Below are 27,483 nucleotides of genomic sequence, written 5' to 3'. Positions count from 1 at the left end.
ATGAGGATTCTGAGGCCATTCCTTCAGAAAGGAGCGCATATGCTGCAGTGTTTCTGTGGACAACGATCGAAGTCGACCACTATCACCAACGGTGAGAGACAAACACAGCACCATAGCTTTGTAGCAGTCTTTGGTTTGCATGCTTTCTCTCTTGAGTGATGGTGAAAGAAAGGAGGGGGGCCATAGAGCGAGGGGGGGTCGAGAGTGGTTTCATTAAACACTCGAGCGTGTGAGTAACATCTTCCGAGTCTGCAGTGGAGAGAGCCTCTCCTTGTGCCCCTCGCATCTGTCCCGAGTTCTGTGTGCAGTCTTCGCCCGCCGCGGATAGCTGCTGGCAGTCAGCACCAAGCCGCACTACTCCAGAGGGGGAGAGGGCTCCGGATACTTTACCAGACAGAGCTATATTTGCAGGCGAGCCTGTTCCAGTGCTGCAACTGAAGCGGGCCAAAAATGGACAATGCAGGGATCAAGTCATTAAACTTCAGGGGCCTGGAGAGGCCCCAAACAACCAGCGCGGTTCAGCACCACGGATAGCGCCATAGCAGACGCTCTCCAGGGCAGGGGCCCAAACTTTTGAATAGATTTCTGTCAAACCAGTCTGGCTGATTAAATTATATCCAAGGAATCTCTCTAGGTAGGATACAGTGAAAACTTCAATCTGCTCTTTGTGGAAAATTCCTTTAGATATTACTTGAAAAAATGTCTCTTTCCTTTTTTAAGTACTCCACAGTCCCTCAAAGACCCCGAAAGTCCCCAAACTTCGCTTTGGCTTTAACTACTTTAAGGCACATCATAATCCAGGTGAAGTGTAAGTTCATACCTTTGGATAAGATAAGAATTTCCCCTCGACCATTGAAAAGGACTGTCCACAACAAGCCATATCACACCTAATGTTGTAAAACCTGAATGACACGCATATGCTCACGCTGGCACGTTCACAGCCACCACTTACCAGTGTTTGGCAACAAGCCTAAGATCCCTGCCATGTCCTCTAGTCATGTCTCAGGCAATTCACTGCATTGCTACTGTTGTTCACTCACAACACAACCCGCTATCTGCAAAGGCATTAAAAATTCCTCGATATTTCCAGAGCAAAACAGAAATGCCGTTTTTACCAAGAGAGAGAGAGGAATGCAACACCTTCCCCTGCCTCCTGCAGCACGCAGGATCTCAGCTGGAGCGGCTCTCAAATTCAGGGCAGACAATTAGAAACTCCATTAAGCACAGTTGATTCCTCTGAGGTAGTTGGACCAAAAGCAGCACGCACACTGGGATCTGTGGGGCTCGGATATGAAGCACCATCACTCCTCATCCTGCATCCCTGCTCACTGTTACATGAACCTCATGACCTCAATCAGAACTTTGTGAGTCAGCTCAGGCAGCTGATGGTGACAGAAACGGATGCAAAACAGGAATGCATAAATGTAGATAAAGCTGTCTGAGATAAAGTTGTGTCAGGTAAAGAGTTTCTTCAAAGTTTGTTTATTTCTTATTTTTTCCAGCAAAAGTTTAATCTCCGATTTAGTATTTTCACATTGTTAATGCTGCTCATCAAGAACTACTAGGAAGGAGTATGACCGTTAACATCAGAGGTAAAATAAGATGAAAGCATTCTTTTTGGATTTCAAGCAGACATTTGGCTGTCAGGATATAGTACTTCATCTGCCCCTCTGATACAGGGGCACTGGGATCAAACACTTTTTAGAAGAAGGGTCAAAACTTCCCTCTGCATGGCAATCTCACTCCCTCTTTCAAGCCTCTAATATATTTAGGTACAAAATAACGCAAACGAGCAGAAAGTGTTTAGCTCTTCAGGCCTCGTGCCAAAATGACCTCCCAGGGATTTCCAGTGAAAGATGTTTTTCGCTGCGCTTAAACGTCTGCACCTGCTGTCCTTTGTAGTGTCAGATTTGCACCTGGCTTTTGTTGTATATTGAAGCGAAACCCTCTCGGGTCGAGGAAACATGTTGCCTTGGGCTACAGGTTTGAAGGCCTGTCTGGCTGTTAGGAATTTAAATGCTCTTTTATCGTCTATGAAATCATGTGGCGTTGCAGCGGCATACATATTCAAACAGTCCAGGTGTCCGGAAATATTGATATCAGGTATTTGCTCGCATCTTCAACTGCAGAATAAACATGTTCTATTTTTCTAAGAGGCAACAAAGACCAACAACCTTGTCCTCACTCATCGTACATGTTTTTTTGTAATGGCTCTGTTATGCCGTATAGCTGTCATTTGATTAAACTCATTTCTGTGATAGTTTAATCAATTTAAATTGCTTTTTGGACAGTTTGTATTTCTTAATAATAATACTAAAGGAATATATTGTTTTGTAAAATCAGCTTTGATACACACACACACACAATAAATTCTGTTTCTTGTATTTTCTGCTTATGAGCTGGAATGGCGTTCATTTGAAAGGCAGGGATTTTTGTCCTTGCCTCGCATTTTGCTGCTCTAACTTTAGTTTAAATTAATTGTTCATCCAAAGCAGTTTTAACTGTATTCATTAACACCACGTACATGTCTCTTCCCTGTGCCGATTTTTTGTCGAGGAGCATTTGTGAGCCACAGAATCTGCTCCTACTCCCAGATTTCTGCTCTTCGCCTCCGGCAGATTTAGCAAGACAGTTCAGCAGACATCACACCTCGAAACTGGTCCCAGCTATTGTGAGTCAACAGATCTGTGAGGTATCTCAAGGACACACAGAAGTGATGAACTTCAGAGAACGGAAACGTCCACTAGTTTTTCCTCTGAGAACGTGTGGTTCATTTATTCTCCACGAGGGGGCAGCAGATATAAAGAAGTTACTCTGAGTTGTAGAGGTGGCGCCTATGTGGCAGGGCCAGAAGGAGGCTTTGGCTTATTTCAGTTTACTTGCTTGTTAAAGTACAGTATCTTTTGTGCTTTTCATGAGAAAATCTGTCACTCATGGCTATTTGGTGTAAAAAACTTTTTAAAGAATGTTGAAATCACTACGTCTTTTGTAATTGAACTGTGCGACGCTCAGAGTCAAAATCATTCCAGCTGACAATTTGAATAATATACCAGCCTTCTGTGCATTTTATAGCAGGAGTGTTTTATTGCTTGAGGACGTATCTCTGCCTGGAATGAAGTGAACATCAATTGTGACTGGTAGAAGTAAGAAGCCTGGCAGACCCTCATTATGGAATACTTTATCTTTTCCTGACAAAGATATATGTCCAGCGCTCTGTACACCACCAGGCTCCTGCCATTTCTGAGAAAATTCACTTTGTCCTCCAAACCACAAGCTTTCTTTCCCCAAGAAGCGTGCAATATATCACATGGCGGCATATCCACTGGAATGATGAATGTTGTATTGAAATTATTATTGATATTTCTCTGTACTGTGGCAGTGGCTTATGAATTTCTGGATCAATAGGAATACAAAGCTGGATTAAGCATTTTGATGTAGACTCTTCAACAGAATTTATCGCTTTTTCTGTCTGTGTGCCTATCTTACTCTGAGAAAAGGGGGATTTTATCTGCCCTCCATCTCTCATTCTGTCTCCCTCCTCACGGTCACACATGTAGGAACACACAAAAGGACTAACCAGAGCATCAGCACTTCACATCCAATTCCTTCATCCATTATATCCAAATCTTACATAAGAGGGACAGACAGTTGCAGTCAAAGGAAAATCTCTCTCTTCTTTTCTTTTTTTTTCTTTTTTTTACCCTGTCTCTTACTGTCTCTTAGGATTTGGTTCGGAAAGAGAATGTCAGACCAAGTCCTAGAAAAAGCCTCTAAATGTTTCATGCTGTTTCATCACGGGGGAAGAGAGAGGTTGGCTGTGCTGCATGTGGGTTCTTCCTCCCACAGTGTCTGCACGTGGGAGAGTGGTGCACTACAGCCCATGCAATAATGGACATGACACCAGAGGCACGCCAGCATGAACGTAATGGTGCATATTTGCAGGTCATCTTTACGGGGGGCGTTTAACATTGATTTCCCTTTGCTCTGAAGGTTTATCCTTAACCATGTGTGGTTCAATTAGTTCGGATGAGGAGAAATGATGCCGGGGGCATCTGCAGTGAGAACAATCGATTCATGTGCATTCGTCCCCAACCAGACGTGACCTTTATATGACGGAAACATGTGCAGGATACTCTCATGTTGTATGCACATATTGTCAGGAACCAAGGGACCAACCAAGAAGTGTTACAGTATTTGTTGTTGTTGATGTTACTTGTAATTTCTGTTGCACCATGCCATTTCCACGTCGTCAAACTCATCAGTCCATGAGCTGTGTCACTGTCTGGTTCTTTGGTCTGCTGCTGGTGTTGTGTGTGCTGAAACCTGTTGCAACTAATCCCTTTATGGCCACGGGGGTTTTACAGTATAAAATGCGTGCAGATGCCGCCCCTAAGTACACGCTGCTGTGAGGGTAAGAATGCTGTGAAGAAGCTGTAAGCCAAAGCTGATTAAGATTTATCTTTTTTTTACGCACAGGTCTTTATTGGTGGCACATTCGAAGACTTGCTTTGCAATTTTGGATTTGACGTGTAACTGCTGTAAAAATAAATATATATATATATATATATAAGCAGCCGTGAGATGGCGCGCTCCATTTTCGATGTACACCGTATCCCAGAGGAATGAAACAGGCATGCGAGCGCACCGGTCTCTCAACCCCCCACCTCCACCACCCTGTAAGATACCCGTCCAGCATCTTGCCCCATCCCATTTACGAGCTTTCCATATTTTGCATTCACAACTTTTCATCATAGAGATCATCAATCTTCCCCTGTGCGGCCCCTGGGAATTCCTGATACGAATCTCAATCACGTATGATTGCGTTAGAAGAGTTGGAGAGGGGGCGAGAGAGAGAGAGAGAGAGAGAGAGAGAGAGAGAGAGAGAGAGAGAGAGAGAGAGAGGCTATGGACCGCGACCATTCACTCGCTCCGTTGCCGATGTAACTCACCGACAGCATTCATTCTGGAGACACAGGAAATAATGCTTAGGCTACTTTATTATTCGTGCGCTACAACGAAAAGCACTTCGGCGTGTGTTCGCCCCAACTAATTGTTGCTTGAATAGCATCGCTCCCTGCAGGCTTAAATTACATCTCTGCAGCATCCTTGCAGAGTAGCCTCCGCTGCCGATTCCATTCCCCCCTCCCGCCCCCCCCTCCCCACTGCATCTCGAGGTGCCATTGACGGAACCGGAGACTGGGCTCGCATATCTGGGCTCCTGCGGCGCAACCCGCACGGACCGGCAGCAGGACGCTTTCCCCCTCGTCAGTGTGCGTGGAGTAAGTGAATCAGAAAAACAAAAGTTGGGGTCGTTCATCCTGCCACTCACGCGCGCTTTGTGCCGAGGCTTTAGGTCGATGCGAATTATTAAAAAGGAATCCAGAGGAGAGGCTGGTTGTGCAGATGAGGAATACGAAGTCGTGCTCGTCAGACGCGGCGCTGTTCACCTGGAATACCTGAAGCTCTCCAATGCCACGCAGATGCATCAACTTATAAACACTGTTGCATGTTTTCACGGCTGATATTTCGGCCCCTGTGGCCTAACCCGTAGATGTATGTTCAGTAAAAGATCGGTCGCTGTTGACTCGAAGACCTGAGCGCTGTTAAAACTCGCAGCAGCTGAATTACATGCCACCGTCCTCTCCAAGAGGATGCTGCCTGAAGAAGAGAAATAATGCCCGGGACTCGAAGGATTTTCTGATCAGGATGACATTTGGTTGAAACATCCCTTGACCGAAGCACAGAATCTACGTTCTTCTTCTTTCTTTTTTTATTATTATTTTTTATTTTTTCGCGAAGAAGCTGCACCAAGACCCGACCTCTGCCGAACTAGACTCTCGGTTTTCAGACTCGGTTCGGGAGAGATGGCCGCGATCGCCAGCTCCCTGATCCGGCAGAAACGCCAGGCGAGGGAGTCCAACAGCGACCGCGTCTCTACTTCGAAACGTCGCCCCAGCCCCAGCAAAGACCCCCGCTCTCTCTGCGAGAGGCATTTCTTGGGGGTCTTCAGCAAAGTCCGTTTCTGCAGCGGAAAGAAAAGACCCGTTCGGCGGCGACCAGGTCAGTGATGGAGATTATTTTTTTTTTTTATTGATTTTTTTTTAATTTATCATTTTTTTGAACCGATGTGTGTTATGTGTGTATGGAAGCGGTTTCCCCCAACCTCCCCACCCCACCCTCCCTCCCTCCCTCTCTCTCTCTCTGGAGCAGTATACTGCAGTCACTTCAGTCTGAACCGGAGGAGAAGGTAGATTTTCTCCGTGGTGCGAAAGAAAAAGAAAAAAAAAAAAAAATCCACCTGTTCCATTAGGGTCTTCTTGTTGTCTGTCGATCCACCACGGCACAGCCCTCCCCTGTACATGCAGAGCAGGAGCAGCCTGGTTTGTGCAGCGACTGATCTATAAATGCTGTGTGACGCTGCCCCTATGTTCCCAGTGATAGTACTCTGATCAGAATAATCAATCACCCCTGAAACTAAACTGATGGCACTGTTTCAGCCAAAGCTTGAGAAGGATTTGTTCCAGCGACTGCAGCCTTTAATATATGTAATTATGCTTTACGCCCCCCCCCCCAAAAAAAAAAACCCACCACCACCACCACACACCCTCCACGCAAACACAAATACCCATGCAACTTAAATACACTAAATAAAAAAAGAGGCTGCTTTAAATTGCCTAATTCAATATTAATGCAGATTGGGGTACAGAGGGGAGATAAGTTGCACCGCAGTGCACCAAGGCTCTTTTGAGATTAAATGTTTTAATGGTAAATGTTTATTGCAGAGAGGGAGCTTTACTGCAGTGTAGGGAGGTATGGCTTTAGTGATTAAGAGCTACTCTGGCTGTATTGTAGGCATCGTTCCTACTACGCTTCATGCTATAGCTTTCCACACATAATATATACATATATATATATATACATATATATTTTTACTGAGCCGGTTCGGTCCTGGTGCACAGATAAGAAGGCAGCAGTGCAAGTCAAACCCCCTCCCACCGTCCAGATAGTTCTGTCCCGTGATGAGCGACAGTCAGGTTCCCCTCAGAGTCGAGACAGACTGATGAGGAAAGAGGCAGGCGGGCATACATTTTGAAGGCAGAAAGGGAGGACAGTCACCCAGCCAGCCAGCCAGCCAGACAGACAGACAGACAGATTAAATGAAAACTGAATCCGTCGTCTTGCAGCCTCATCACGCAAACAATCTCAGGGCCAAAGCTGCCACAGATTGCTTGAATAGAAGCATAGACAGACAGACAAACAGAGACAACAAAGCATTCAGGCCTCCAGACACTGTCGGGCAGGTAGGTAACCACTTTCCGTTGACACACGGCCAGACGTGAAGCAGCTGTATGTCCACTAATTCATTACCCTGATGTCTTGCCATATATTTGCTTATAAGCCACCGATACACTGGAGAATTGATGAGTTCTGCCTGTTTAAAAGACTGTTGTTTTTCCTTCTATCCTCCCCCCTTCGTAAGATGCACCCTCGAAACCTCCACAGGTGTCCCATAAGGGCTGCAGGCTAGGTCAGTAGCTCAGCCTCCATCCGTGTGTGCTGTGTTTCTTCTCGTCTCCACCCCATCTCGCGCCCATGTCGACTCCCCCTCGGCCAGGGAGGGGGGTGGGGGGTTGGGGAGGGACATCAGGGGGCTGGAGGGCCTGGGGGCTTCAACACATGTCTGACAGCCGGCGACCCTCTCCCTTGCTGATTTTCTTCTTCTTTTTCTTTCATCCCTCCTTCTTTGTGGCTTTCTTGGATTTGTTAAGCTTAATTTCTTACCTCTTATAGCTAAAGCTCTCCTGAAGCCAGTCGTCTGTTGCTCCTCTGTCTCTCCTCTCTCATTTTGTTTCTGCCTCATTCTCTTTGTCAGTCAATGTCGGATCAGTCTTTATCCTCGCTCCCCGTTCTGTGTCTGTAAACGTGTAGTAGAGGTTCTTAATGTAGTGTATCTTGGTGGATATGATGTGTTTCTCCTTGTCAAACACTATATCAGAACAGGTGATCACTCACCATTTCATGGTCATGACGCCATTTGTCGACGTACCTAAATGTTTTTGTCCGTCTGTATTGGTATGAAGTAAATCTATTGACGCTCTAATGGCCCTCACACTCACGGGATGATCTGAAGTATGTTGCCACTGAAAGACATTTTTCACGCACAAATGCATGTACCAAGCTCCAGAGGTTATACCTGCACACACATGAACGCACTCCTGCACACACGGCACACAATCTCCGCTGAATGATTGGACCTGATGAGCCGTCAGCAGTTGCTCAGGCCCGTGCCGAGGTCTTAATTTATGTAGGTGTGTTTATCACATGTGATTTACTGGTATGTACACTCCAGTGTGCTGCCACGCACACATGCACACAAGCAGACGCACGCAGGCACACACGCACATGCTCTTCACCCAGTCCGTGATGGATGATGAAGGGTCCGTCCGAGGAATTGATGGCCCTAACCCAGGGGTAGGTGAGTTGGCGATTGATGGTCAGGATGATGTACAGTTGTGGCGACGTGAACCCACTCTCGCTGAGGGTCTCCACTACTTAGCTTAGTCATTTGGGAGCCCTCATCTCCACACTTGTCTTTTGCACAAAATAAATAGAGCTCGAGGCAAAGGTAATTATTGCAGTGATCAGCTTTCAAGCAAAGACTCAACATCTGTTATCACTGTTGAAGACAAAGCTGGCAAAAACCCTCCCGATGCCAAGTTTGGAAATGTTTCTTTTCTCCCAAATCATTTGGGTTTTCTTTGGGCCCGGCTGGACTGGCATGAATTGTGTGCCCTCCACTATTGTTATGACCTTGAAGGACAGTCAGGCTCACTCTTATTCCTTTATTCCAGTCACATTTAGGATTTATGAGAGCGTGTGTGCCTGCGAAACTAAATTTTTCACACAGAATGTCTATTTTGGCACGTAAAACGAGACAGAGCACCAACTAAATTGTGACAAAATGCATAATTTGTCCCTTTTGTCAGGCAGAGAATAAACAAAGGATTAGTGATATGCGACGCCAGTTTCATTTTGACAGAACTTGTCTCAAAGTCTCAGCCTTTGCAGAAGACACATTACTGCCTAGCTTCATTATTCTTACTGAACTTTAAGAACCTTACCGCCTATATTTTCTTTTTATCTGGACTGAAATGAATGGTATTGAGCTGTAAGTGGTTTTCAAGATGCAGCAAACGATACAGCTTTGCCTCTCCGCCATTTTCTTATAAAAAGCCACAAGTCTGGTTTACAAAAATGGTGTCATCCAACACTTCTGTCTGCTTTCACACAAAATGAAAAGACCCACTGGACATGAGAGAGCATGTTTGCACATTTTCCCTCCGATAAACATAGTTTTTCACTTGTCTAGTTTTCACTGCCTTTGCCCGAGGCCGAGAGGCTTTTTTTTTGCCCTGAGCTAATCCACGTTTCCACCTGCTCGCCTGAAGTGTTGAGCGCTCCGAGCAGCTCTCTGGCCTCACGCCAGAAGTCGCATACTCTCCAAAGTTGGAGGTCGGTTCAGGGTTATCATAATGAGAGAAAATCTCCCCCAAAAAATACAGATGGAATCAGTGTGAGTGGAGCAGTTGCATGTGGAAAACCCTGCCTGTTGACGGTTAAAGAGAGTGATTTTATTGACTGTCAATTGCATTAGCTCCAAAATGTACAGTTGCTTCATACCAAATAAAGAAACCACTGGCATGTCAGTGTGCATCGAATGTAATCTTAAAAGGGTTTCCAGACTATGCAAAATCGGTCACATTTGTGCACTAGATACAGCAAGTCATTAAAGTAACAACATTCTCATTGATTTTCTGTTACGGTGTTCTCATTGGAAAGGCCTTCCACTCTCGGACAGCCACTCACCCTTTTATGGGATTATATGGTGCAAGAGATGATTCATGACAAACTGTCCATAATAATACCAATGTTCAACAGTTGGTAAGAGTTCAGGATACGACTTGAGTGTCTAGAGCTGTATGCGTTTATATTTAGTGTTTCAGTTAAGGGCAAATGTGGAGGCTGGATTGCACCAAAAGCGTAAAAAGACTGCTTTGAAATGAGGTTTATTACAATTGAATATTTGCTTTATATATATATATATATATATATATATATCGACATACACTTCTTAAACTCATGATTGAATTTTATTGATTTCCAAGTCCTACTCTTCAGATAACAATTTTAAAAACAGCAAGCCGACAGTCTGTAACTGTTCTGCTGGTACACTCCGTCTTCCACAGCCAATTTGAATTAGCCGTACATTTTATGTTTGTGATTTCTTTTCGGGTGATTTCTCATGTGAAATAGCTCAATATGAACATCCGTGAGTGTGAAATGCGCAGAGGTATCTACCAAATTGCATGTCTTAGTTGCAATTACGAGGCTATTGTTCTGACATAATCTTGGTGGGGATGGGGCTGCGGCTTGGCCGGCGGCGTATGTGCGTGTGTCGTGTGTTCGCTTGCGTGTGTGTGTGTTTCAGAGCCACAGCTGAAAGGCATCGTGACACGACTGTTCAGCCAGCAGGGCTTCTACCTGCAGATGCAGCCAGATGGAACCATCGATGGCAGCAAGGACGAGAACAGCGACAACAGTGAGTGGATTACAGGAGATACTCCTTTCAGCATAAAATATTTAATGAGTATGAGTCAGTTGGTTATGTAATACAGTACGTTGTTACATTTGATACACTTTGTCATTTTGAATACTTACATAACTGATGCTATTCAGGATGCTCAAAACACTCTTGACATTAGTTTAAGATTCCCTTGCTAAATTGGATTATCCACATAAAAATTACAAATTTAAAGGGAACTATTGAATGGGCTCTTTTTTTTTGCATCTGGTTATGTAATCCCATGGATATAAATGTGTCAAATCCCGCTCAAAGGGTTGATGCATTCTTCTGTCTGTGTTTTCAGACCCTTCCACTCTGTGTCGTTTTAACATTTATGGAGTTTTTGGTATTAAAATTTCTTTTCCCAACCAAAATGAATTCCAATATTGCTGCCGAGCTCGTACTAAGTAAACCATTTGCCCTCAACTGTTAAGTGTCACATTGATTTGATTTATTCAGCTCCAAAGCGTGTGTGATTATCACAGCAGAATTTCCTTCCGGGAAATTCCCATCGTCTGAAACAACCATAGCCCCCGCTCCACCCACCTCAGCTTCTCTTTTCACATAGATCCATCCGTGAGCCACTTTTTTTGCAATATTTCACCAGGGATCGACTTTTCACTGGAGACTACCAGTGGATAAATAGCCTCCGGGGTGAAGTCCCCTGAAGCGCCCGTCCCTCATCCAACTACACAGGAGCAGGAAAGGGGAAAACCGTGTAGGGACTCTTCGATATTAAAACATATAGGCTTTTTGTAAGAGTTCCCTGCAACGGATCAAGGAAGAGATATATATCAGGGAAGAATGGTCGTCAAGGCAATAATGATGACACTCCCAGTCTGGAGTGAAGCCAGACAGGAAACCAATCATGACCTTTCTTCTCTAAAACATCCTGCCAATCTTAAATGTAGCCGGCGCCAACGCTGCTGGACTGTAGCAGTCATGCGGTGAAAAGAACGATCTCTCTCTGTCACTTGTCGCTTCATATTTTACGAGGAGACAGCTCTTCAGCGGTGGCTATTTATGGCTTGAGGGAAGGGTTTGATCGTTGCATTAAGGGGGTGAAAGTAAGAAAACAACAACTCCGCAATGGATTTCACCTTTGCACCTCGGACACGTTGCTCTGTTTTCGTTCCCCTGTTGTGTTCGAGAGGTTTTGGCTGCTGAGGTGTTTGTTGTGCGTGAGGGTTTCCCCACCTCTAGGTAATCATTTAGTTAGACTGGCCCAGGGATTAGGAATGCGGTGAATAATTTAGCCAGAGCCAACTAAAAATACCACCTTCTCCGTACCCAATGAATAATTCTCTGTATGAGAAGCCCGAAGCAGAGAGAGACAGTCCGAAGGAAGACACAAAGAGAGCGGAAGAGAGCGGGAGATGCCACGAGGGGAATTTGAAGTGTTTGCAGTAGAAGACAGAGATGGAAAGAGCGAAAGCAAAAGTGATCGAGAGAGATAGAGACGGAGCAGGGTTTGGTATTCACGTCTTGCACTGAACTATTGATTGCCCCGGCTGGATTATTAGAATAATAGATTACCCCCACCCTTGAACTACGCCACCCTCTTGACCTGCAGCGTCCTCAGCAGCAGCGGCGGCAGCAGCAGATGGGAATGCAGTAATTTATTTTCAGGGGGTGGTTCCGTGGAACTGATGGGATTGAAGAGCACGATGCTGCCAGAATACTAGGTGCAACCCGAGTGAACTTCAATTCCATTTTTTTTTCTACGTGCATTGACAAGCGTTGAGACAAATACTAAAAAGAAAAGATAATGGCATTCTGCTTTAATCAAAACGTAGTTAAATAGCATCTCCCCATTAGATTTTTAATAAACTGTGAGAAATGCTTGACGGAATCTGATAAAATCAAGAGGCCCAGCCAAATACACAGTACAAGTATGTGAAATGACTTTAGTGAAAAGCACGACTGGCTGGCTTAACTATCTGCAAGGGCCGTGAAACAGCATTCAGTTAATTAACATCTATGTTCGAATTTGAACAGTTATTAATTTGACTGTCATCAGTTGATCGCCTATGGTAATTTCCTTGAGGCTCACCGCCGGTTATGAGACACCTGCGGTATCAGGCATTCACACTCCATCTGTCTCTCATACTCTGGGTCTCATGGATGGGACGAGGAAAAAATGTTTTTATTAGCTGAGGTTCCAGTCACTAATCCTCAGTACTTACGTCTGCACGGAAGGGAAATAAGTCAGATTTATAATAAACACGACTCCCATCTTTGGATTTGTGTCTCTCTCCTGATTTATAGACTTGGCCTTGGCGTTTGAAATTTTCCTGCAGGGTTTATTTTCCGGCTGTGCCAGTATTCCTCAGCCTACCTGCAGGTAGTCGATTACTGCTCCACTGGAAGACTTGCCGTTTCAAGGATTCCGCTGTATTGGGTTGTTTGAACCCATTTCATCTGGCCCTTTGACGATAGAAGATCCCTGGAAATCTCTGCACCGGCCCAGCATCTCTCTTTTCTCTGTGAGAAATAAGATTAAGTTATTAAGGGAGAGGAATCGCCTGCAGAATAGTCATCAGGTACTTTAACAGCAGTCAGTGCAGCTGTAATTATGGAATCCATCAAGTGCTGGAGGTGAAAATAGAAAAGCCGGACGTTTAGAAAGCGGCCGAATGACAGCGCCAGTCAGTGCTATAATTTTTTTGGCGCAGGCAAACAGTAGCAGGGACAGCAGAAGGTAATTATAGCAATATGGCGCCGAAGCAATATTTTATGTCCATCTTCCTCCCGCTTTTGAAGCCAGGCTGACCTGGTGCCTCTATCAACCAGACGACAGCCATGAAAGTCTAATGGAGGGAGAAGTAGGCGAATGGCAGCTAGAGGAGAAAAAAACATGGCATATAAGAATAAACAAAGAAGAGATGGGTTAAGAGATTGAGAAAAAAGGAAAATCGAAGGTGCTAAAAGACTCATACTCTGCTTTTATGCCCCGAATATGTGGGGCTGAAGGGTATACGAGTGGCCAATGAGTATCACCGGCACCAGTGGCCTGAGGGCAGGTTAAAACCATTGGCAGGCGAAAGCGGCATGTCGATATTTATTGAGTGAAATTGAATCTGCTCAGAGGACAGACCCGCGCTGGCACGTCTCCCCTTTTCCCTGCCAGCTTTATCTGATAGTCCCCATCGGCACTTGCAAAACAATCATCCCAACAAAACAGGAAGTTCTCGGGACGTGAAGAGCGTCCTCACACCCTCACCAAACCAAAGCCCATGAAAGTCACCGCTCAGTCGTTTGCATTTTTCTCGAAATTGCCTCCAGGGACACAATACGATGTTCGATCGTACGAAATGAAACCACAACAACAACTGGGGTCCCATCAGAGACTTCTGTTTGTGTTCTTTAATTTGCACTCTGGCTACTTACTCTATGCCCCAATCTGCATTCAATAATAAATGAATGAAAATTGTTTTCAGTGAAATATGATCAACATTAGCAGACTTAACTTATCCATAAATATTGTCGAAGACTGCCTTGAATTTTAACATTTATAATTATTTAGTAATGAGTATTGAATGTTGCAGAGACAGCTACTTGAAAGCAAAGTCCAGTGGCACATATCCTACTATTGAACATATTCTGTGCTGCCTCATTTCTATTGGCAAAGCAGCTCTCTACCTTTTTGATTGTCAGTGTCAGATACATTTGCTCAAACCACATTTGAGTTAGTGTCTCATTACACAGACTTTACACCATTTACATTTTGGGAAAGTGTCACTTTCCTAGCTAGACAGTTGCGCAAAGATGCCATCTTTTTGTCATCATGTCACTTGGCTGTCACTAAAAAGTTTCGGCGTTAATGATTCACCGTGAGGGGCCTCAGCTTTCCTAGTGTGCATGCCCTGTACTGTTCATATTACTGCTGACAGCCAAAGAACAGAGATCAGGGGGCTGTCGTGTCTACAAGAGTTAAGTGAAAACTCAATTGTCCTATTCTGTCCTTTCTGTCGGATGTCTCTCTTTTGTCTCTTTTGTAACTGTCTGCCTCTCCCTCACTCCCTGCCCCGCAGCCCTGTTTAATCTAATTCCCGTGGGTCTGAGAGTTGTGGCCATCCAGGGGGTGAAGAGCGGCTTCTACATTGCCATGAATGGCGAGGGCATGCTCTACAGCTCGGTAAGATACAACTCCTTGCTCCAGTCGCCGCCGTTAGGTTGTGCGTGTTGGTTCATTTACATGTGTTGTGTTTTGTTCTGTTTGTTGTCTGTTTCAACATCCCACTGCAGCAAAGACTCAAAGCCTATCCAAACCATTTTTGTTTTTATCTCTGCTCAGTTCAAGAGCTCTTCAGATGTGCCTTTGTGTTGCTGTGCAGCGCTTACTGTATCCCCTCCTTTGTTGTTGAAGCAGCACTGTGCATGTTTTACATTTAATTTGACATGAAGTTCAGTGCTCAGCCCTTTTTAAAATTGCTTTTTCTTCTTTTACTGGCTACTAACAGAAGCTCGTTATGCAGCAGCTACTGACAGAAATTCTGCCGAATGTCACTGTCTTTTGTTTCTGATATTGCCGCTCAGCTTTTACACAGATTCCTGCTATTATGAAAGGATGCTGCACTCCTTCTTTTCATCGATGCAATATAGGTATATGCTTTCACCTTTTCTTTTTAGGCCAGCGTAAGGAACATACTGCATGTGCACAAGTAAAGGCGGACTTCCATGCTTTGGGACCAAAGCAGGAAAATGAGTTGCAAAGGGAGAGAGTGTTTGTAAGAGAGCGAGATAGAAATGTGTTGGAAGCAGATGTAGAGGCAGGAAGATCTCCCGGTTGGCACGGTTATATAATCTCCGGTTTTATGGTGCGTAATCCAGTTGAAGGTAGTGTTGAAAGAAAGAAGAAGATGGGAGGGCTGCATTACTCACAAACCTCCGCCGAGGGACAGTCGGATCGCCAGACAGCCATAATGAATGACTGGCAAGAGCTGGAACTGCCCATCAAACTTTTTCTCTCTTAAAATACCCGTAAAACATTTGAAGGACACGGCGAGGCCAGCGTCTGCTACATTGCAACTTACATTTATTGATAAGGAAGCCGCTTCACTGCGAAGGAGACAAGGGAACAGTTCAGAGCATATCAGATAAATGTGCACTTGAATATCTGCAAAGTCTGGAAAATTCCGCGTCGTTATTTCAGAGCAACACGCATCGGTAAAAGCTCGGGCATGGTTCGACAGATGTATGAGCCACACACAAGTTCAGAGGAGGACGTACGGTGAAAGCGCAGGGTGCTGTGACTCACCCAGGTAGACGGAATCATTCATAACCGAAGGCTCAGGAACAAGTGCACCATCCGCACCTCTGCTGTGAGGCTTGTAATAACCCTCCACCCACCTATCTATGACTAATTAATGTTTAATCGCGCCCAGGCAGCAATCTTTTAATTTATCAAACTGATGCATGCAGCAGCATGACCCCCCCCCCCACACACACACACACATTCCCACCCTTCATGATATCCCCATTTGTGTCAGAGTACATGAGCATTATGAATTACAGGTGATTTAGCACCACAGTGTCAAATGGCCACTTTCAGCTTGACAAACATGACTCTCTGACCGCTTTTATGAGCGCGGGGGCAGATCTTTGACCTTCGTGTCACGGGGAGGAAGGGGCGTTCATCAGAGCGCGATACATTCCCGCAGTAACAGTTGAAAGACCGGATTAATTAAAGCCACGACGCGGATGCACTCTCTGGCCATACGGAGGAGGTCCGGTCTCTCAGATGTGAAGCATGTGAAATTAGCATTGGTAAGCAGAATGCCGGGGCGGTGGGAGCCTTATGAGCCTCGGAGAGGCACAGAATGCTCATGAACAGGCATAATTAATACGAAAAACCTCTGGATGAGAGCGCAGATTGTCTCCCTGTAATTTCCTGTTGTTTAACTGTTTAATTTGCTCAAATGGATTAAACGTGTGATAGATGAAATGTGAGGTGTTTCAAGAGGGCGGTTAACAGGATCTGTTCTTTATTCACACTTTTATGAGAGTCCTCATGGTGCAATCACAGCTATAAAATCAGTCCCCTCGCTTTCATTCCTCATACTTACTCACATTTGTTTTTTTTATTGACTGTCCAGGTCTTCATTGTGCATCCCCACCTCACTCTCTTTCCACCATGGTCTGCATTACTCTCTCTTTTGCCTCGCTAAACTATAAAGTTTCTCCCTGCTTGTTTAAATGTCTTGTTTTGTCTTCCTTACATCTGAGAGCAGAGACACATCTCTCTCTCTCTCTCTCTCTCTCTCTATCTCTTTCTCTCGCGCCCCTGGGAGATAATTACTGAGGGATATCCTCCTACCTTCTCTAACACTCCCTCCCTTTTCCTTTTCTCTCCCTGCTTCTTTGCACTGTCTTGTTAGTGCGGGAATGCGACAAGCTTCATCTTCTGTGTGCTTGAGATGATTCTGAGAAGTTGTGCTGCGACTTTGAGAGTCTTTTATCCGCCGTTATGGCATATAGCGATATACGACTGTAGCCGTTGATCAGTTAAGTGGTTACATGTGTCCTGGTTGACTTTTCGCGTGCTCGGGGTGCAGAGCTCTGTGTCGAGGCTGTTCCAGATTGGAAGCTGATGTAGCTGCGGGTGAGCTGAGTGATAATGCTTATGTGGAGTGTTTAGTGATAAAGTGCGTGGGGGCTGAGCATCTACAATGAAGAGTTCCCTTCTATTATTTATAACACTTGGTATGACCTACTTTACTGCACAGCACTAACCACTGCTCACTCTCTGTGTCTATCTATCTATCTATCTATCTATCTATCTATCTATCTATCTATCTATCTATCTATCTATCTATCTAGTGAGATATCTCTGAGTGACAAACGATAATGGGCTTTTGTGAATAGGCACTGTCTCTCTTCTAATCTTCGCTTGTTTTCTCTTTGTCTCTACACCCATCAGGCATAACATTATGACCACTGACAAGTGAAGTGAATAACTTTGACCATCTTGTGACAATGCAATGTTCTGCCGGGAAACTTTTGCACCTGTGTCTGTATGGATGTTACTTAGACATGTACCACCCACCTAGACCAGACCAGGCACACCCACCCCATAGCAATGACACTCCTTGATGCAGCAGCCACCCCCAGCAGGATGCAGCCTGACACAGACACACACACAAAAACGGTTTAGGAACAACTCAAAAAAACATGAAAAACAGCACAAGGTGTTGACCTGGCCTCCGAATTCACTAGATCCCAAACTGATCAAGTATCTGTGGGGTGCACTGGAACAAGCCTGATCCACAGAGGCCCCCTCCCCTCAACCCATAGGACCCAAAGGCCAACGACTAACAAACAGCATCGTGTTGCCAGACACCACAGGACACCCTCAGGAGGCCCATGTCCATTCTCAGATGAGTTACAACTGTTTTGGAGGCACAAGGGAGACTTACACAATATTAGGAAGGTGGTCATAATGTTATGCCGGATTGGTGTAGAACATTGTCAGTTGCCTTTTAGGCGTGTTTTTGGTGCATTAGGGCTTCAACTAGTTTGCAGGTATTAGTCACTGTTAAATTGTTTAGTGCACAAAATTACAGGAAATGTGACTCATTGACTAATTGGTTATGAAAGTGTGGTGAATCACTGTCTGGCACTACTGTAACTCTTAATTGGCCAGCTGGTTCAGTTGTAGTGTGCATGCACATTGTGTCTTTCTGTCGCTGTGACCACTGAAGGTGTTTGTAAATGGATTCTAGCCATTAACCATCAACGTCCTCTTTAGAAGACATTTTTAAGGACAGGACACAGTCTTGTTCCAAAGTGACTGACATTAAGAGCAAAACAGAGATTTTAAAAAAACAGGGAAGGGAGGGCAGTGATAGAAAAAGAGAGAAGAGAGTTTTTCAGTTTAAGTAATGTCTAGACAATCCCGACCTGAATCTCTCCAAGAATAATAATAAGCTCCGCGGGAGTTCCAAGGCAGGCCTGGGATTGTCACAAGGGCCAAGTCTCTTAGATACACCAGTGGCTCGGGACCATTTTTTAAACTCAGGTTCTCCTCATACATCTTTATCCAAACTCACAGCATGCTTGTGAGATCTGCATTAAGGAGCAGATCTGGAGAGCTACCTCCCTCCTTGGACGGAGGCAGTGGCTGATTTGGATTCAGGATGTGTTCAGCTCACTTTTTTTTTTTTTGGCAACCCAGTTTCATATCCATTACATCTTGTTCTCTTTACATTTTCTACACTTGCACCCTCAACCGCCACACACAAACACGCATACTGTAACATCTCGTTCACACCTGTTTGAATGAATACAGATATGAGGTTGGTGTTTCCTTTTGTAGTGACTGACATTTTGTTGCAACTGGCTCCAAATTTAAGACCTGAAATCCAGAGAAACAGATGACACCCACTATGACAAAAAGATGGCTGACATGCAAATAATTACACGGCATTACAGTGGGTTAAACATTCCCTGTGGTGTTTTTGAGCTCGAGCGCTGCAGTTTCCGAGCTCCCGTTTAGTTTATCTTTGTCAAACACACTAGGACACATATGCACATGCCCATGCACGTGGCTGAGGCAATACACAGCGCTACCAGTGATGACACAGTTTCCCACTGATCAAGACAAAAGTAATGCAGAAATGTGTTGCCAGTCATTTAATATAATTGATATAAACAATGCCGGATTAAGCATTAAGCAAATGCTTCTTTGTTAGATGTGTTGAGTTTCCCCTTTTGATAAAAATGGCTATTTGTTGAAGTACCTTCCAGTTATGTGTGTGAAGGTTTTCAGTCATCCAGCTGAAGATATAAAGAAAAAAACAAAACTAAAACAAAGGCAACTGGACTTGTTGGGTTTCCTGACAACGTTTCGCCGCTCATCCAAGTAGCTTCTTCAGTTCTGAATGACTGGTGGGGAGTTTTATCAGGAACATCTGCGGGCACCACCCCACACGTGTGAAATGTCTTCAAGAAACCCAACAAGTCCAGCTGCCTTAGTTCGGATGCCAGTTACCAAGTTCAGATGTTGATTGATTTGATGTGCAAGATTAGTTTGTGTGATGCGAATTTCTACTATTTCACTTTTGTTTTGATAGAGATTTCTGAGAGCGTCAGAAATTCCAATGAGCACCTTAACATCATTTCCCTGCTGAAGATCTGTACCCTTAGATTGTCACATGTCCCTTTCTACCATTTTCTACCAATGAATGTTGTTTCCTCACTGGGTCTCAGGTGGAACTCCCTGTTTGTATATCCTTTGCTCTGGCTAGTGAGACCCCCTAATGGAGTCTCACGTGCCAAGTTTAACATACAAGTCCTTTACTTTTCTCCTTCACATCACTGCAGAATATAAATGAGCACCCATGTAATTAGATTGCTATCACTAAGCACAGCCTGTTAGCCCTTAAATGTGGTACGCCTTTAAGAAAAAAAAAAATCCCTTGTTTTGTAGAAGCAGCATCTTGATTGATTATGTATTCTCGCCAGAGAAAGTGACAGGGCCAACTTGTTGGCATGCATTTTAATGAGCTTGTCTTGCACGTGTGTCGTATTGAGTTTGTGTGCACACATGTGTATGTTCACTAGTGTGACTTTTTGCGCTTTTCCCTGACTCTGTGTGGCCCTTGTGTCCATTAAGGCGATGTCATTAATCACAAGAGACTCCGACCCCATCTCTCCGCCTCATATTTCCACTCAGTCATCCACAAACAGGGTGCTCTGTCAGATACTTCAAAGTCACTTACATTCCACCCCTAGCATTCCCAAGCCACACGCAGGGTGCTTTCTAAACTCCTCCAAGCCTTTTCATGGACAGTTACAGATCGTTGTCCTTGTGGAGAAATTTGGAGGGGAATCTACTGCACGTCAGCAAAGCAAAGTGGCTTATTGTGAAGGGTAGGATAGTAGAGTGCACTTACGTGGTCCTGTGGTGTGTGTGTGTGTGTGTTCGGCCTGATTTGAGCTCCAAACAGATGAAGAAGGGACAAAGCCTTCTGGTGAGTAATGTATCATTGTCTGCCCCCTACCCACTCAAACACATATGTTCACACACAAACACACACGCGGCCAGACAGGCACAACGTGACCCCTAGTGCCCCAACAGCGAGAGAGATGTCTGCTGTTTGACAGTGTGTCAGCAGGCCCAGATAAACTCAGCTGCCAGCTCTCCACAGAACTTGTCCTCCCTCCTGCTGACCAGCGAGACGTTTCCACACTGCTGACCATGTGACCTCACCTTCCCCGAGTCCTTTATGCCGCCTGCCATGCACTGCTGTGCCTTATAAATGAGCAGCCACACACACTGTGTCTCATTGTGCTGAACTGTGGCGTTTCACACGAGCAAAGGCACAGATACTCTTTAAACTGTGTTGACTTCCATTGAGACAAATTTAAAGAATCACAAATACATGTTTACGTGAACAATGGATGAGGTGACTGTGTGTACCAACAAACAGTTACGATGAGGCTGTTCAGTTCCCCTTAGCTCTACAGACGTTTTAGCATCATTTAACTTAACAGCAAACAGACAACATTTGCAATGACTAATGAACACAATGGGGCATTTAGCAGTTAGGGAGCTGGCTCAGAGCAAAACAGGCCTGCAATAAAAGTAGAGTGAATATTAAGCTTAACAGTTGTCATGTCTCTAGACAGGTGGTTCCAAATTAATGCTAACTTTCAATATTTTGTTGTTTGCTTCACTGCTTGTTTTGCTTGTGGACAAGAAAATCAATTAACATTTACTTTAGAATAGCTTCCTGCATAATGAAGTTCCTTTAGCTTTTAAGTGTCATATCACCTAAATTACAAAAACATATACAGTATTTACTCACAAAGTGGTGAGGAAATGCACATTTTAATTTGAAACTTTCTGCATCCAATCCAATATAATGGTAGTGAATGAAATGCTGTTGCAGCCTAAATAACTCAAAATTACACTTTAAAAACAATGAATGTCTATATATTCAGTGTCAATCTTACTTTTTCAATGAACATATTTTTCATGACTGTTAATCCTTTAGTGGACAGTACCTGAAAACATCCTCTAGTCTTCACACCTATAAATTTTCTCTCTTACACACAAGCACACGATCTTGTCTCCTTAAAATGTAATCATATATGGGCATTTGCTTTTTGTCTCCATATGGAAGACACGTCCCCATAATGTGAGTAAACAGATTTAGTCCCCACAACGTAAGTAATACCTGAATCTCAAACTCTCTCACACACACACAGTCACACACACAGTCACCTCCAGCAGGAAGCGGAATTGGGCTGTCAGTCAAACAGACAACCTTAAAAGGGCATAGAACCCTGGAGGCGATATTAATGAATGAAATACAGTGCCGAAACAAACACATACACACAGTCCAAAGTCTGCCTAAACTGAGGCAGCACAACGTCCACCGAACCAGACTTTCCACCTCACATGCGCCCATGTTGGACACACAAGACTTCCCTGCCCTCCAGAGTGACTGTCGTTAGTTTTTAATTCAGCCTTGTGCACTCATGAGCAGCATTCAAATGAGAAGAAGCGCAGGGACGAGGAGTAAGGGTGGCGAGGTTAGCATCCACCTTGTCAGCACATGTTAATCAGCGTGCCGGCTTCAATAATAAAGATTTTGTTTGGACAAGTAAATTAGCACAGATATGTGTTTGCACGGGTGGCACAGTGGTGTGGTGGTTAGCGCTGATGCCTCACAGCAAGCAGGCTGCCAGTCGAGTACACTGGCAGCTGGACTGCGGCTTTTCTGTGTGGAGTTTGCATGTTGTCTCCGGGTGCTCCCACCATCCAGAGACATGCTTGTTAGGTTAATTGGTGATTCTAAATTGGCCGTGGGTGTGAGTATGGTTGTCTGTCTCTCAGTGTTAGTCCTGCGACAGACTGGCGACCTGTCCAGGGTGTTCCCTGCCTCTCACCCATTGACAGCTGGGATAGGCTCCAGGCCCCCCGCAAACCCTCCGGAGGACAAGCGGTTACAGAAAATGAATGAATGAATGCATTTGCATGTTTTAAACCCAGTGTCACTATTGTCTTCATTAAAACTGAACAAATTACCCAAAATTGCTGCATCTTAAATCTGTGCTGGATTAGAGAGTCAAGTGCATTGTTTCCTCTCTTTCACTGTCGCAACAATAATCTGGTGCCCAGTCCTGACATCCTATGAAATATCTGGTTCTTTCAATTTTTTTCAGACATTTCTTTTTTCCTCCGGTGTATCCCCTTGACTTTCTCCTTGACTTATTGCTTTGACAATGAAGCCAAGAGATAAAAATCCTCCATTGTCCATCGTTATTCTAATGTGATAGTCTTCATTTTCATTACTTGGATTTTATGTGGGTTTGTGTGTGTATGTGTGCGTGAATACCGTATGTTTACTGACCTTGGCAGCATCCACGCGTTAGTCATGATAGCCAATATTGGCAGAGTGGTAACAAACACTGTTTTCTTTTTTTTCTTACACGAGACTTAAAATACATGTCATCCTTCTGTTTTTTATGCATGCGACTCTAGTTTTCTTTCAGTATGTTGGGCATGCATTCCTTAATATATTTTGTCCCCCCCTCAATCCTTTTGCAGGAGATGTTCACGCCAGAGTGTAAGTTCAAGGAGTCGGTTTTCGAGAACTACTATGTGATCTACTCGTCCACTGTGTACCGGCAGCAGGAGTCGGGCCGCGCCTGGTTCCTTGGCCTCACTAAGGAGGGACAAGTCATGAAGGGCAACCGCGTCAAGAAGACTAAACCCTCGTCGCACTTTGTGCCCAGGCCCATTGAAGGTGTGAGAAAGCTTGTAGAAAAATTATTTTGCAGTGGCTTTTAATCTTGTTTTGTTTGTACCCTTTCTTTGGTTATGAATGTACTTACTTGTAATTACTTTGGAAAGCATTCAAAGAAATGTCTGATCAGCTCTCTGGAGCAGCACTCCTCTTAGCTTTTGAAAAAAATAAATAAAAGTTTTATAATATCTATAAATTATTTTCAATTTAAACCCATGGCCTGCATTATCAAGTGGAACTGTGTCGTCTGAACTAAGTGAGCATTATGGAGACAGGGACAGTCAAATGAAAGATAATACTGAGTTGCATTAGTTGAAATGTTGGCTCGAGTGGATTTGGAGCTTTGCCCCTGCCAGGAACTAAAGGCAGGATTTCTTGACATCTGCTGCTGTTCCCAGTGAGAGCAGCCTTATAATTAGAGTTGTTCCAATAAAACACACAAGTATCAGAAAAGCCTCTGATACCGCATACAATGCAGGATCGGATATTTGTACGAGTATGCCAATATACATACACCGATCCAATATCCAGTGTTTTTTTGTGTGTGTAAAATTTTGTCAAATTGCTGACACTTTGCTAGCTCTGGGTAATGTTACACTACTGGAAACCAATTATTGTTTGTCACAGGTTTTTGCCAGATTGCAAAAACATGAAAAACTGCAATCCCTAAACTATATGAGACAGTGAGGCAATGCATTTTTTAGAAAAGATGTGCAGGCTATTAGCTTAGCAATGGTAGCACATATCACCATACAGGGTTTGTTGTGTAAGTGTTAAAGCCATTTTTGTACTATGCAATATACAGTATATGCATATTTACATGAATACATGTGTACATATACTGTACATGGCCAATATGCGAAGTGCAGGCATCTTAATCAGTATCAAAAACAGGTATCAGATCATTTCTACTTGTGATGTCTGATAGATATTATCATGAAAACTTGTCAAGAAATGTGATAAAAGAAAGTGCTGACATTGCCCTAATTCCCTTGTCTTATCCCTCTCAGCCTGGTATAATTGTCCCAGCCTCTCACCTGACCTTGTCTCTGTCTGCACATCCATCTCTTCAATCTGCTCTCCATTGTCCCCTTTCTGAGCTCCTCCTACCTTTGTCCTCTCCTCTTCTCCCCTTCCTTCTCGTTCCCCCTCTTTACATCCCCGCCACAGTTTGTATGTACAGGGAGCCGTCGCTGCATGAGATAGAGGACAAGCACCGCTCCAGGAAGAGCTCAGGGACTCCCACCATGAACGGAGGGAAAGCTGTCAATCAGGACTCCACATAGCACCGGGGGGGAGGGGCTTCCAGCAGGGGGGGAGTGGCCTCATCCTGACTCAGGGGAAGGGGCCATAGGAAACCTCAACGCCCCCCACCCCCCAAATCCGCACCACCATACCCCTCGGAAAAAGAAGAGGGTGTTGCGACAACGAGGAGCTATTACTGTACCACAAAGACAACAAAAACTGAACTCTTGCCTGTGAAAACCTTTTAGATGAATTAATATAAAACCAGAGGGGATATATATATATATATATATATATACATAAAATATATATATGAAGAAAATCATTTTCAATCAGGACTTGACCAACATTTTATGCAAAAAAAAGAAAAAGCTGTGATAAAAAGGAATGGTGGTCTCCTTTCGCTCAAATACAAATATCACTTTGTCATTTCCAATTTATGCTGTGAAAAACAAGCTTTAATACATGTTCAATTTTCATATAGTTTTTTTTTTCTATATGCTGTTTAGAAAAAATACGCTTTATTGTTGTCAAAAATAACAACTACCATTGTCTTTATAATCATCATTAATAATCTGTTTATCTTCTCATCCTGGTTACTATCATGGCTACTCTGACTTTCTTTTGTTTTTGAGACTAAAGAAAGAATCTCTCTTGTGTTTTCTCTCTCACAGTTTGATCTTGAATGCACTGTCACACCACCTGCTCTGGTGTGAGAGTAAGACTGAAAGTACTGACAGTTCTCTGTGTTGGGCTCCAATGGAACCAGAGTGCTTATGGTGGGATGTAATTTACTCAGGTGTGTACTGTAAGTTAGACTGATGTGACAAATAGGACACAATCTCCCCCCTATGTGATCCTACTGCGGGAGGACAGGGCTGATACAAGCAATATAATAGAGTGCACTAGTATGTCTCTAAATAATAACAAGCTGACGACACTTTGCAATGGTTGGCGTGTTTTGTTAGTAGAATAAACTGACGAAAGAAAGTTGTATGAGTCTGTAAAAGTCGGAATCAAATGAAACCAGTTTTAGTATAGCTTCGTTATGTTCTTAATATCTGCAAGAATTATTAGGTTATAAGTGAAGAGATGTCCAAACTTGTCAAAAACTGACAACAGAACAGTATTCTCTCTAAAAAGCAGAGAGGAAGATAATGACCAGCATCAGCACTACGAGCCATGGCCACAAATGGTCACTTCACATTTGCACCTCAAGAAAAACACACCCCGTTCACAGCTGTAACAACAACTCTCAAAATGTGTAACAGCATTCATGCTTTTGAGTTGTACGGACAAATCATGAACTAATCCTGGCTTCAAGACTGCTGTTGTTTTTCTAACTAAGAGAAAGAAACAGACCTTATTTTGGCGGGCCTGCCTGTGAAGGGTTGTGTTGGCAAATTTTTTAGAAGTGACTTTTACTGTGAAATCCTTTTCGAAACTGGCAGACAGGGTGACTGACTGTTTATTAAACCACCGAGCAGACATATTCTCAACGTAAGGTCACAATCATTCAGGCCTTCCCATCACAATGGAAGCAGAATGTTTCATTGAGGAACCAGTTCATCTGGATGCACCCAGGTTGGAAGAGGATGTCTTACCATCTCTGTGGGGTTATCTCTTCCTTTTTTTTTTTTTTTTCTGAAATGGTAACACACACAGTCCCCATCCCTCCTGGTTTTGTGACCCATGAAATGAGCCATTTGCTGCATTGTGGCGGAACGCTCCTCTTTCATAAATCAACATGCTGACAGGGCTGCATAAACAAGGTGAATTGACTGGTACACCACATTCGCCGTGTACGCTGCCGAGCTCATTCCTAATCCCCACTTAGTTTGTCTTACTCAGGAAGTCCTACGGTCGTTTCACGAACAGGGCCGGACTTAAAGTCTTGGCCGCTCATTGTCCAGCACTCGTTGCACAAAGGCTGGTACCAGTGTGGCGTTTAAGGATCGGTGTCGATGGTGGTTTTATCATTAAAGGTGACACACAGCTACGGTTAGGAAGGCTGAACAAAAGGACCTAGGCGAGACAAAGCATGACCATCGCATGACTGTAAAAGTGGATGTACATTTGGTTTTAGTTAAGATCTGTTAAAAAAACCCCACATTATTTTAGATTTGGGGGAAATAGGTACGAACCTATTTATGCAACGTTTTGATCAGTATTTCAGCGAGAGTTTATACATCTCTACCGTATCTGGTTGGAAACCATATGCTTGGCTGGTGGTATGTACAGTAAATAGCACACATTCAAACTGCAGTGATATATCATCATGGATCTGGGAGGGTCTTCCACCTGGGACCTGGGTCCACAGCTGATGCAAGTTACCTGCAAGAGCTAACGGTAGATTAGTTCAACTTCCACAGCACCGACTACACAACAGTGACACATACAGTATATTAGACATGACTCTGAAGTCAACAGGCAAGACCAGCATATACTAAGTATCTTTTTACAGAGGTTTATATTGGTGCAAATGAGATACGCGTGGACTTAAAGTGATGCATGAAATTGGATGTACTCAGTGTCAACTGTTGGCGGCAGAATAAAAGGATTTTAAGGAGGGATGACTGATGCAAGGCGGTAAAAATAGCCGGTGTGAGAAAGCAGTAAAGCGAAGCACTTTTTCATGGGTGTACTGGTGTGTGAAAGGGTGAGCGAAGGCTTTTGGTTGTATGGGATATTAAAAATATAATTTAATATTTTTTATGTTTGCAGATGATTTCACTGCATCGGAACACGCTCATATATGCATTATGAATTGTGAGATGACATAAAAAAAAATATGCATTGATTATAAAAATCAGAATGAAGTTAGTGATTGTTTAAGAATAAAGACTATGTTATCAA

At 43.9% G+C, this 27,483-nt stretch overlaps 1 protein-coding gene across 3 annotated transcripts; it reads left to right on the top strand.

Annotated features, from left to right (window-relative positions):
- Positions 1–24,668, top strand: fgf12a (fibroblast growth factor 12a; the record flags this gene model as incomplete). 3 transcript variants are annotated; one of them, XM_084545871.1, is made up of 6 exons in its annotated part: positions 5,865–6,060; positions 7,481–7,528; positions 10,490–10,600; positions 14,659–14,762; positions 23,184–23,382; positions 24,553–24,668. In XM_084545871.1, 6 exons carry the CDS (start codon positions 5,865–5,867, stop codon positions 24,666–24,668), a joined length of 774 nt encoding a protein of 257 aa, XP_084401997.1. The 3 variants fall into 3 exon arrangements, with proteins under 3 accessions (XP_084401999.1, XP_084401997.1, XP_084401998.1); XM_084545873.1 differs by lacking the exons at positions 5,865–6,060; positions 7,481–7,528 and adding an exon at positions 1–91; XM_084545872.1 differs by lacking the exon at positions 7,481–7,528.
- Between the last annotated feature and the right edge of the window lie 2,815 nt (positions 24,669–27,483).

This window comes from Chelon labrosus (assembly GCF_963514085.1).
Source record: "Chelon labrosus genome assembly, chromosome: 6".
In the NCBI taxonomy this organism is placed as follows: domain Eukaryota; kingdom Metazoa; phylum Chordata; class Actinopteri; order Mugiliformes; family Mugilidae; genus Chelon; species Chelon labrosus.
The sequence above is the reverse complement of the archived record's forward strand: the minus strand, read 5'-3'. Positions and strand labels throughout refer to the sequence as shown.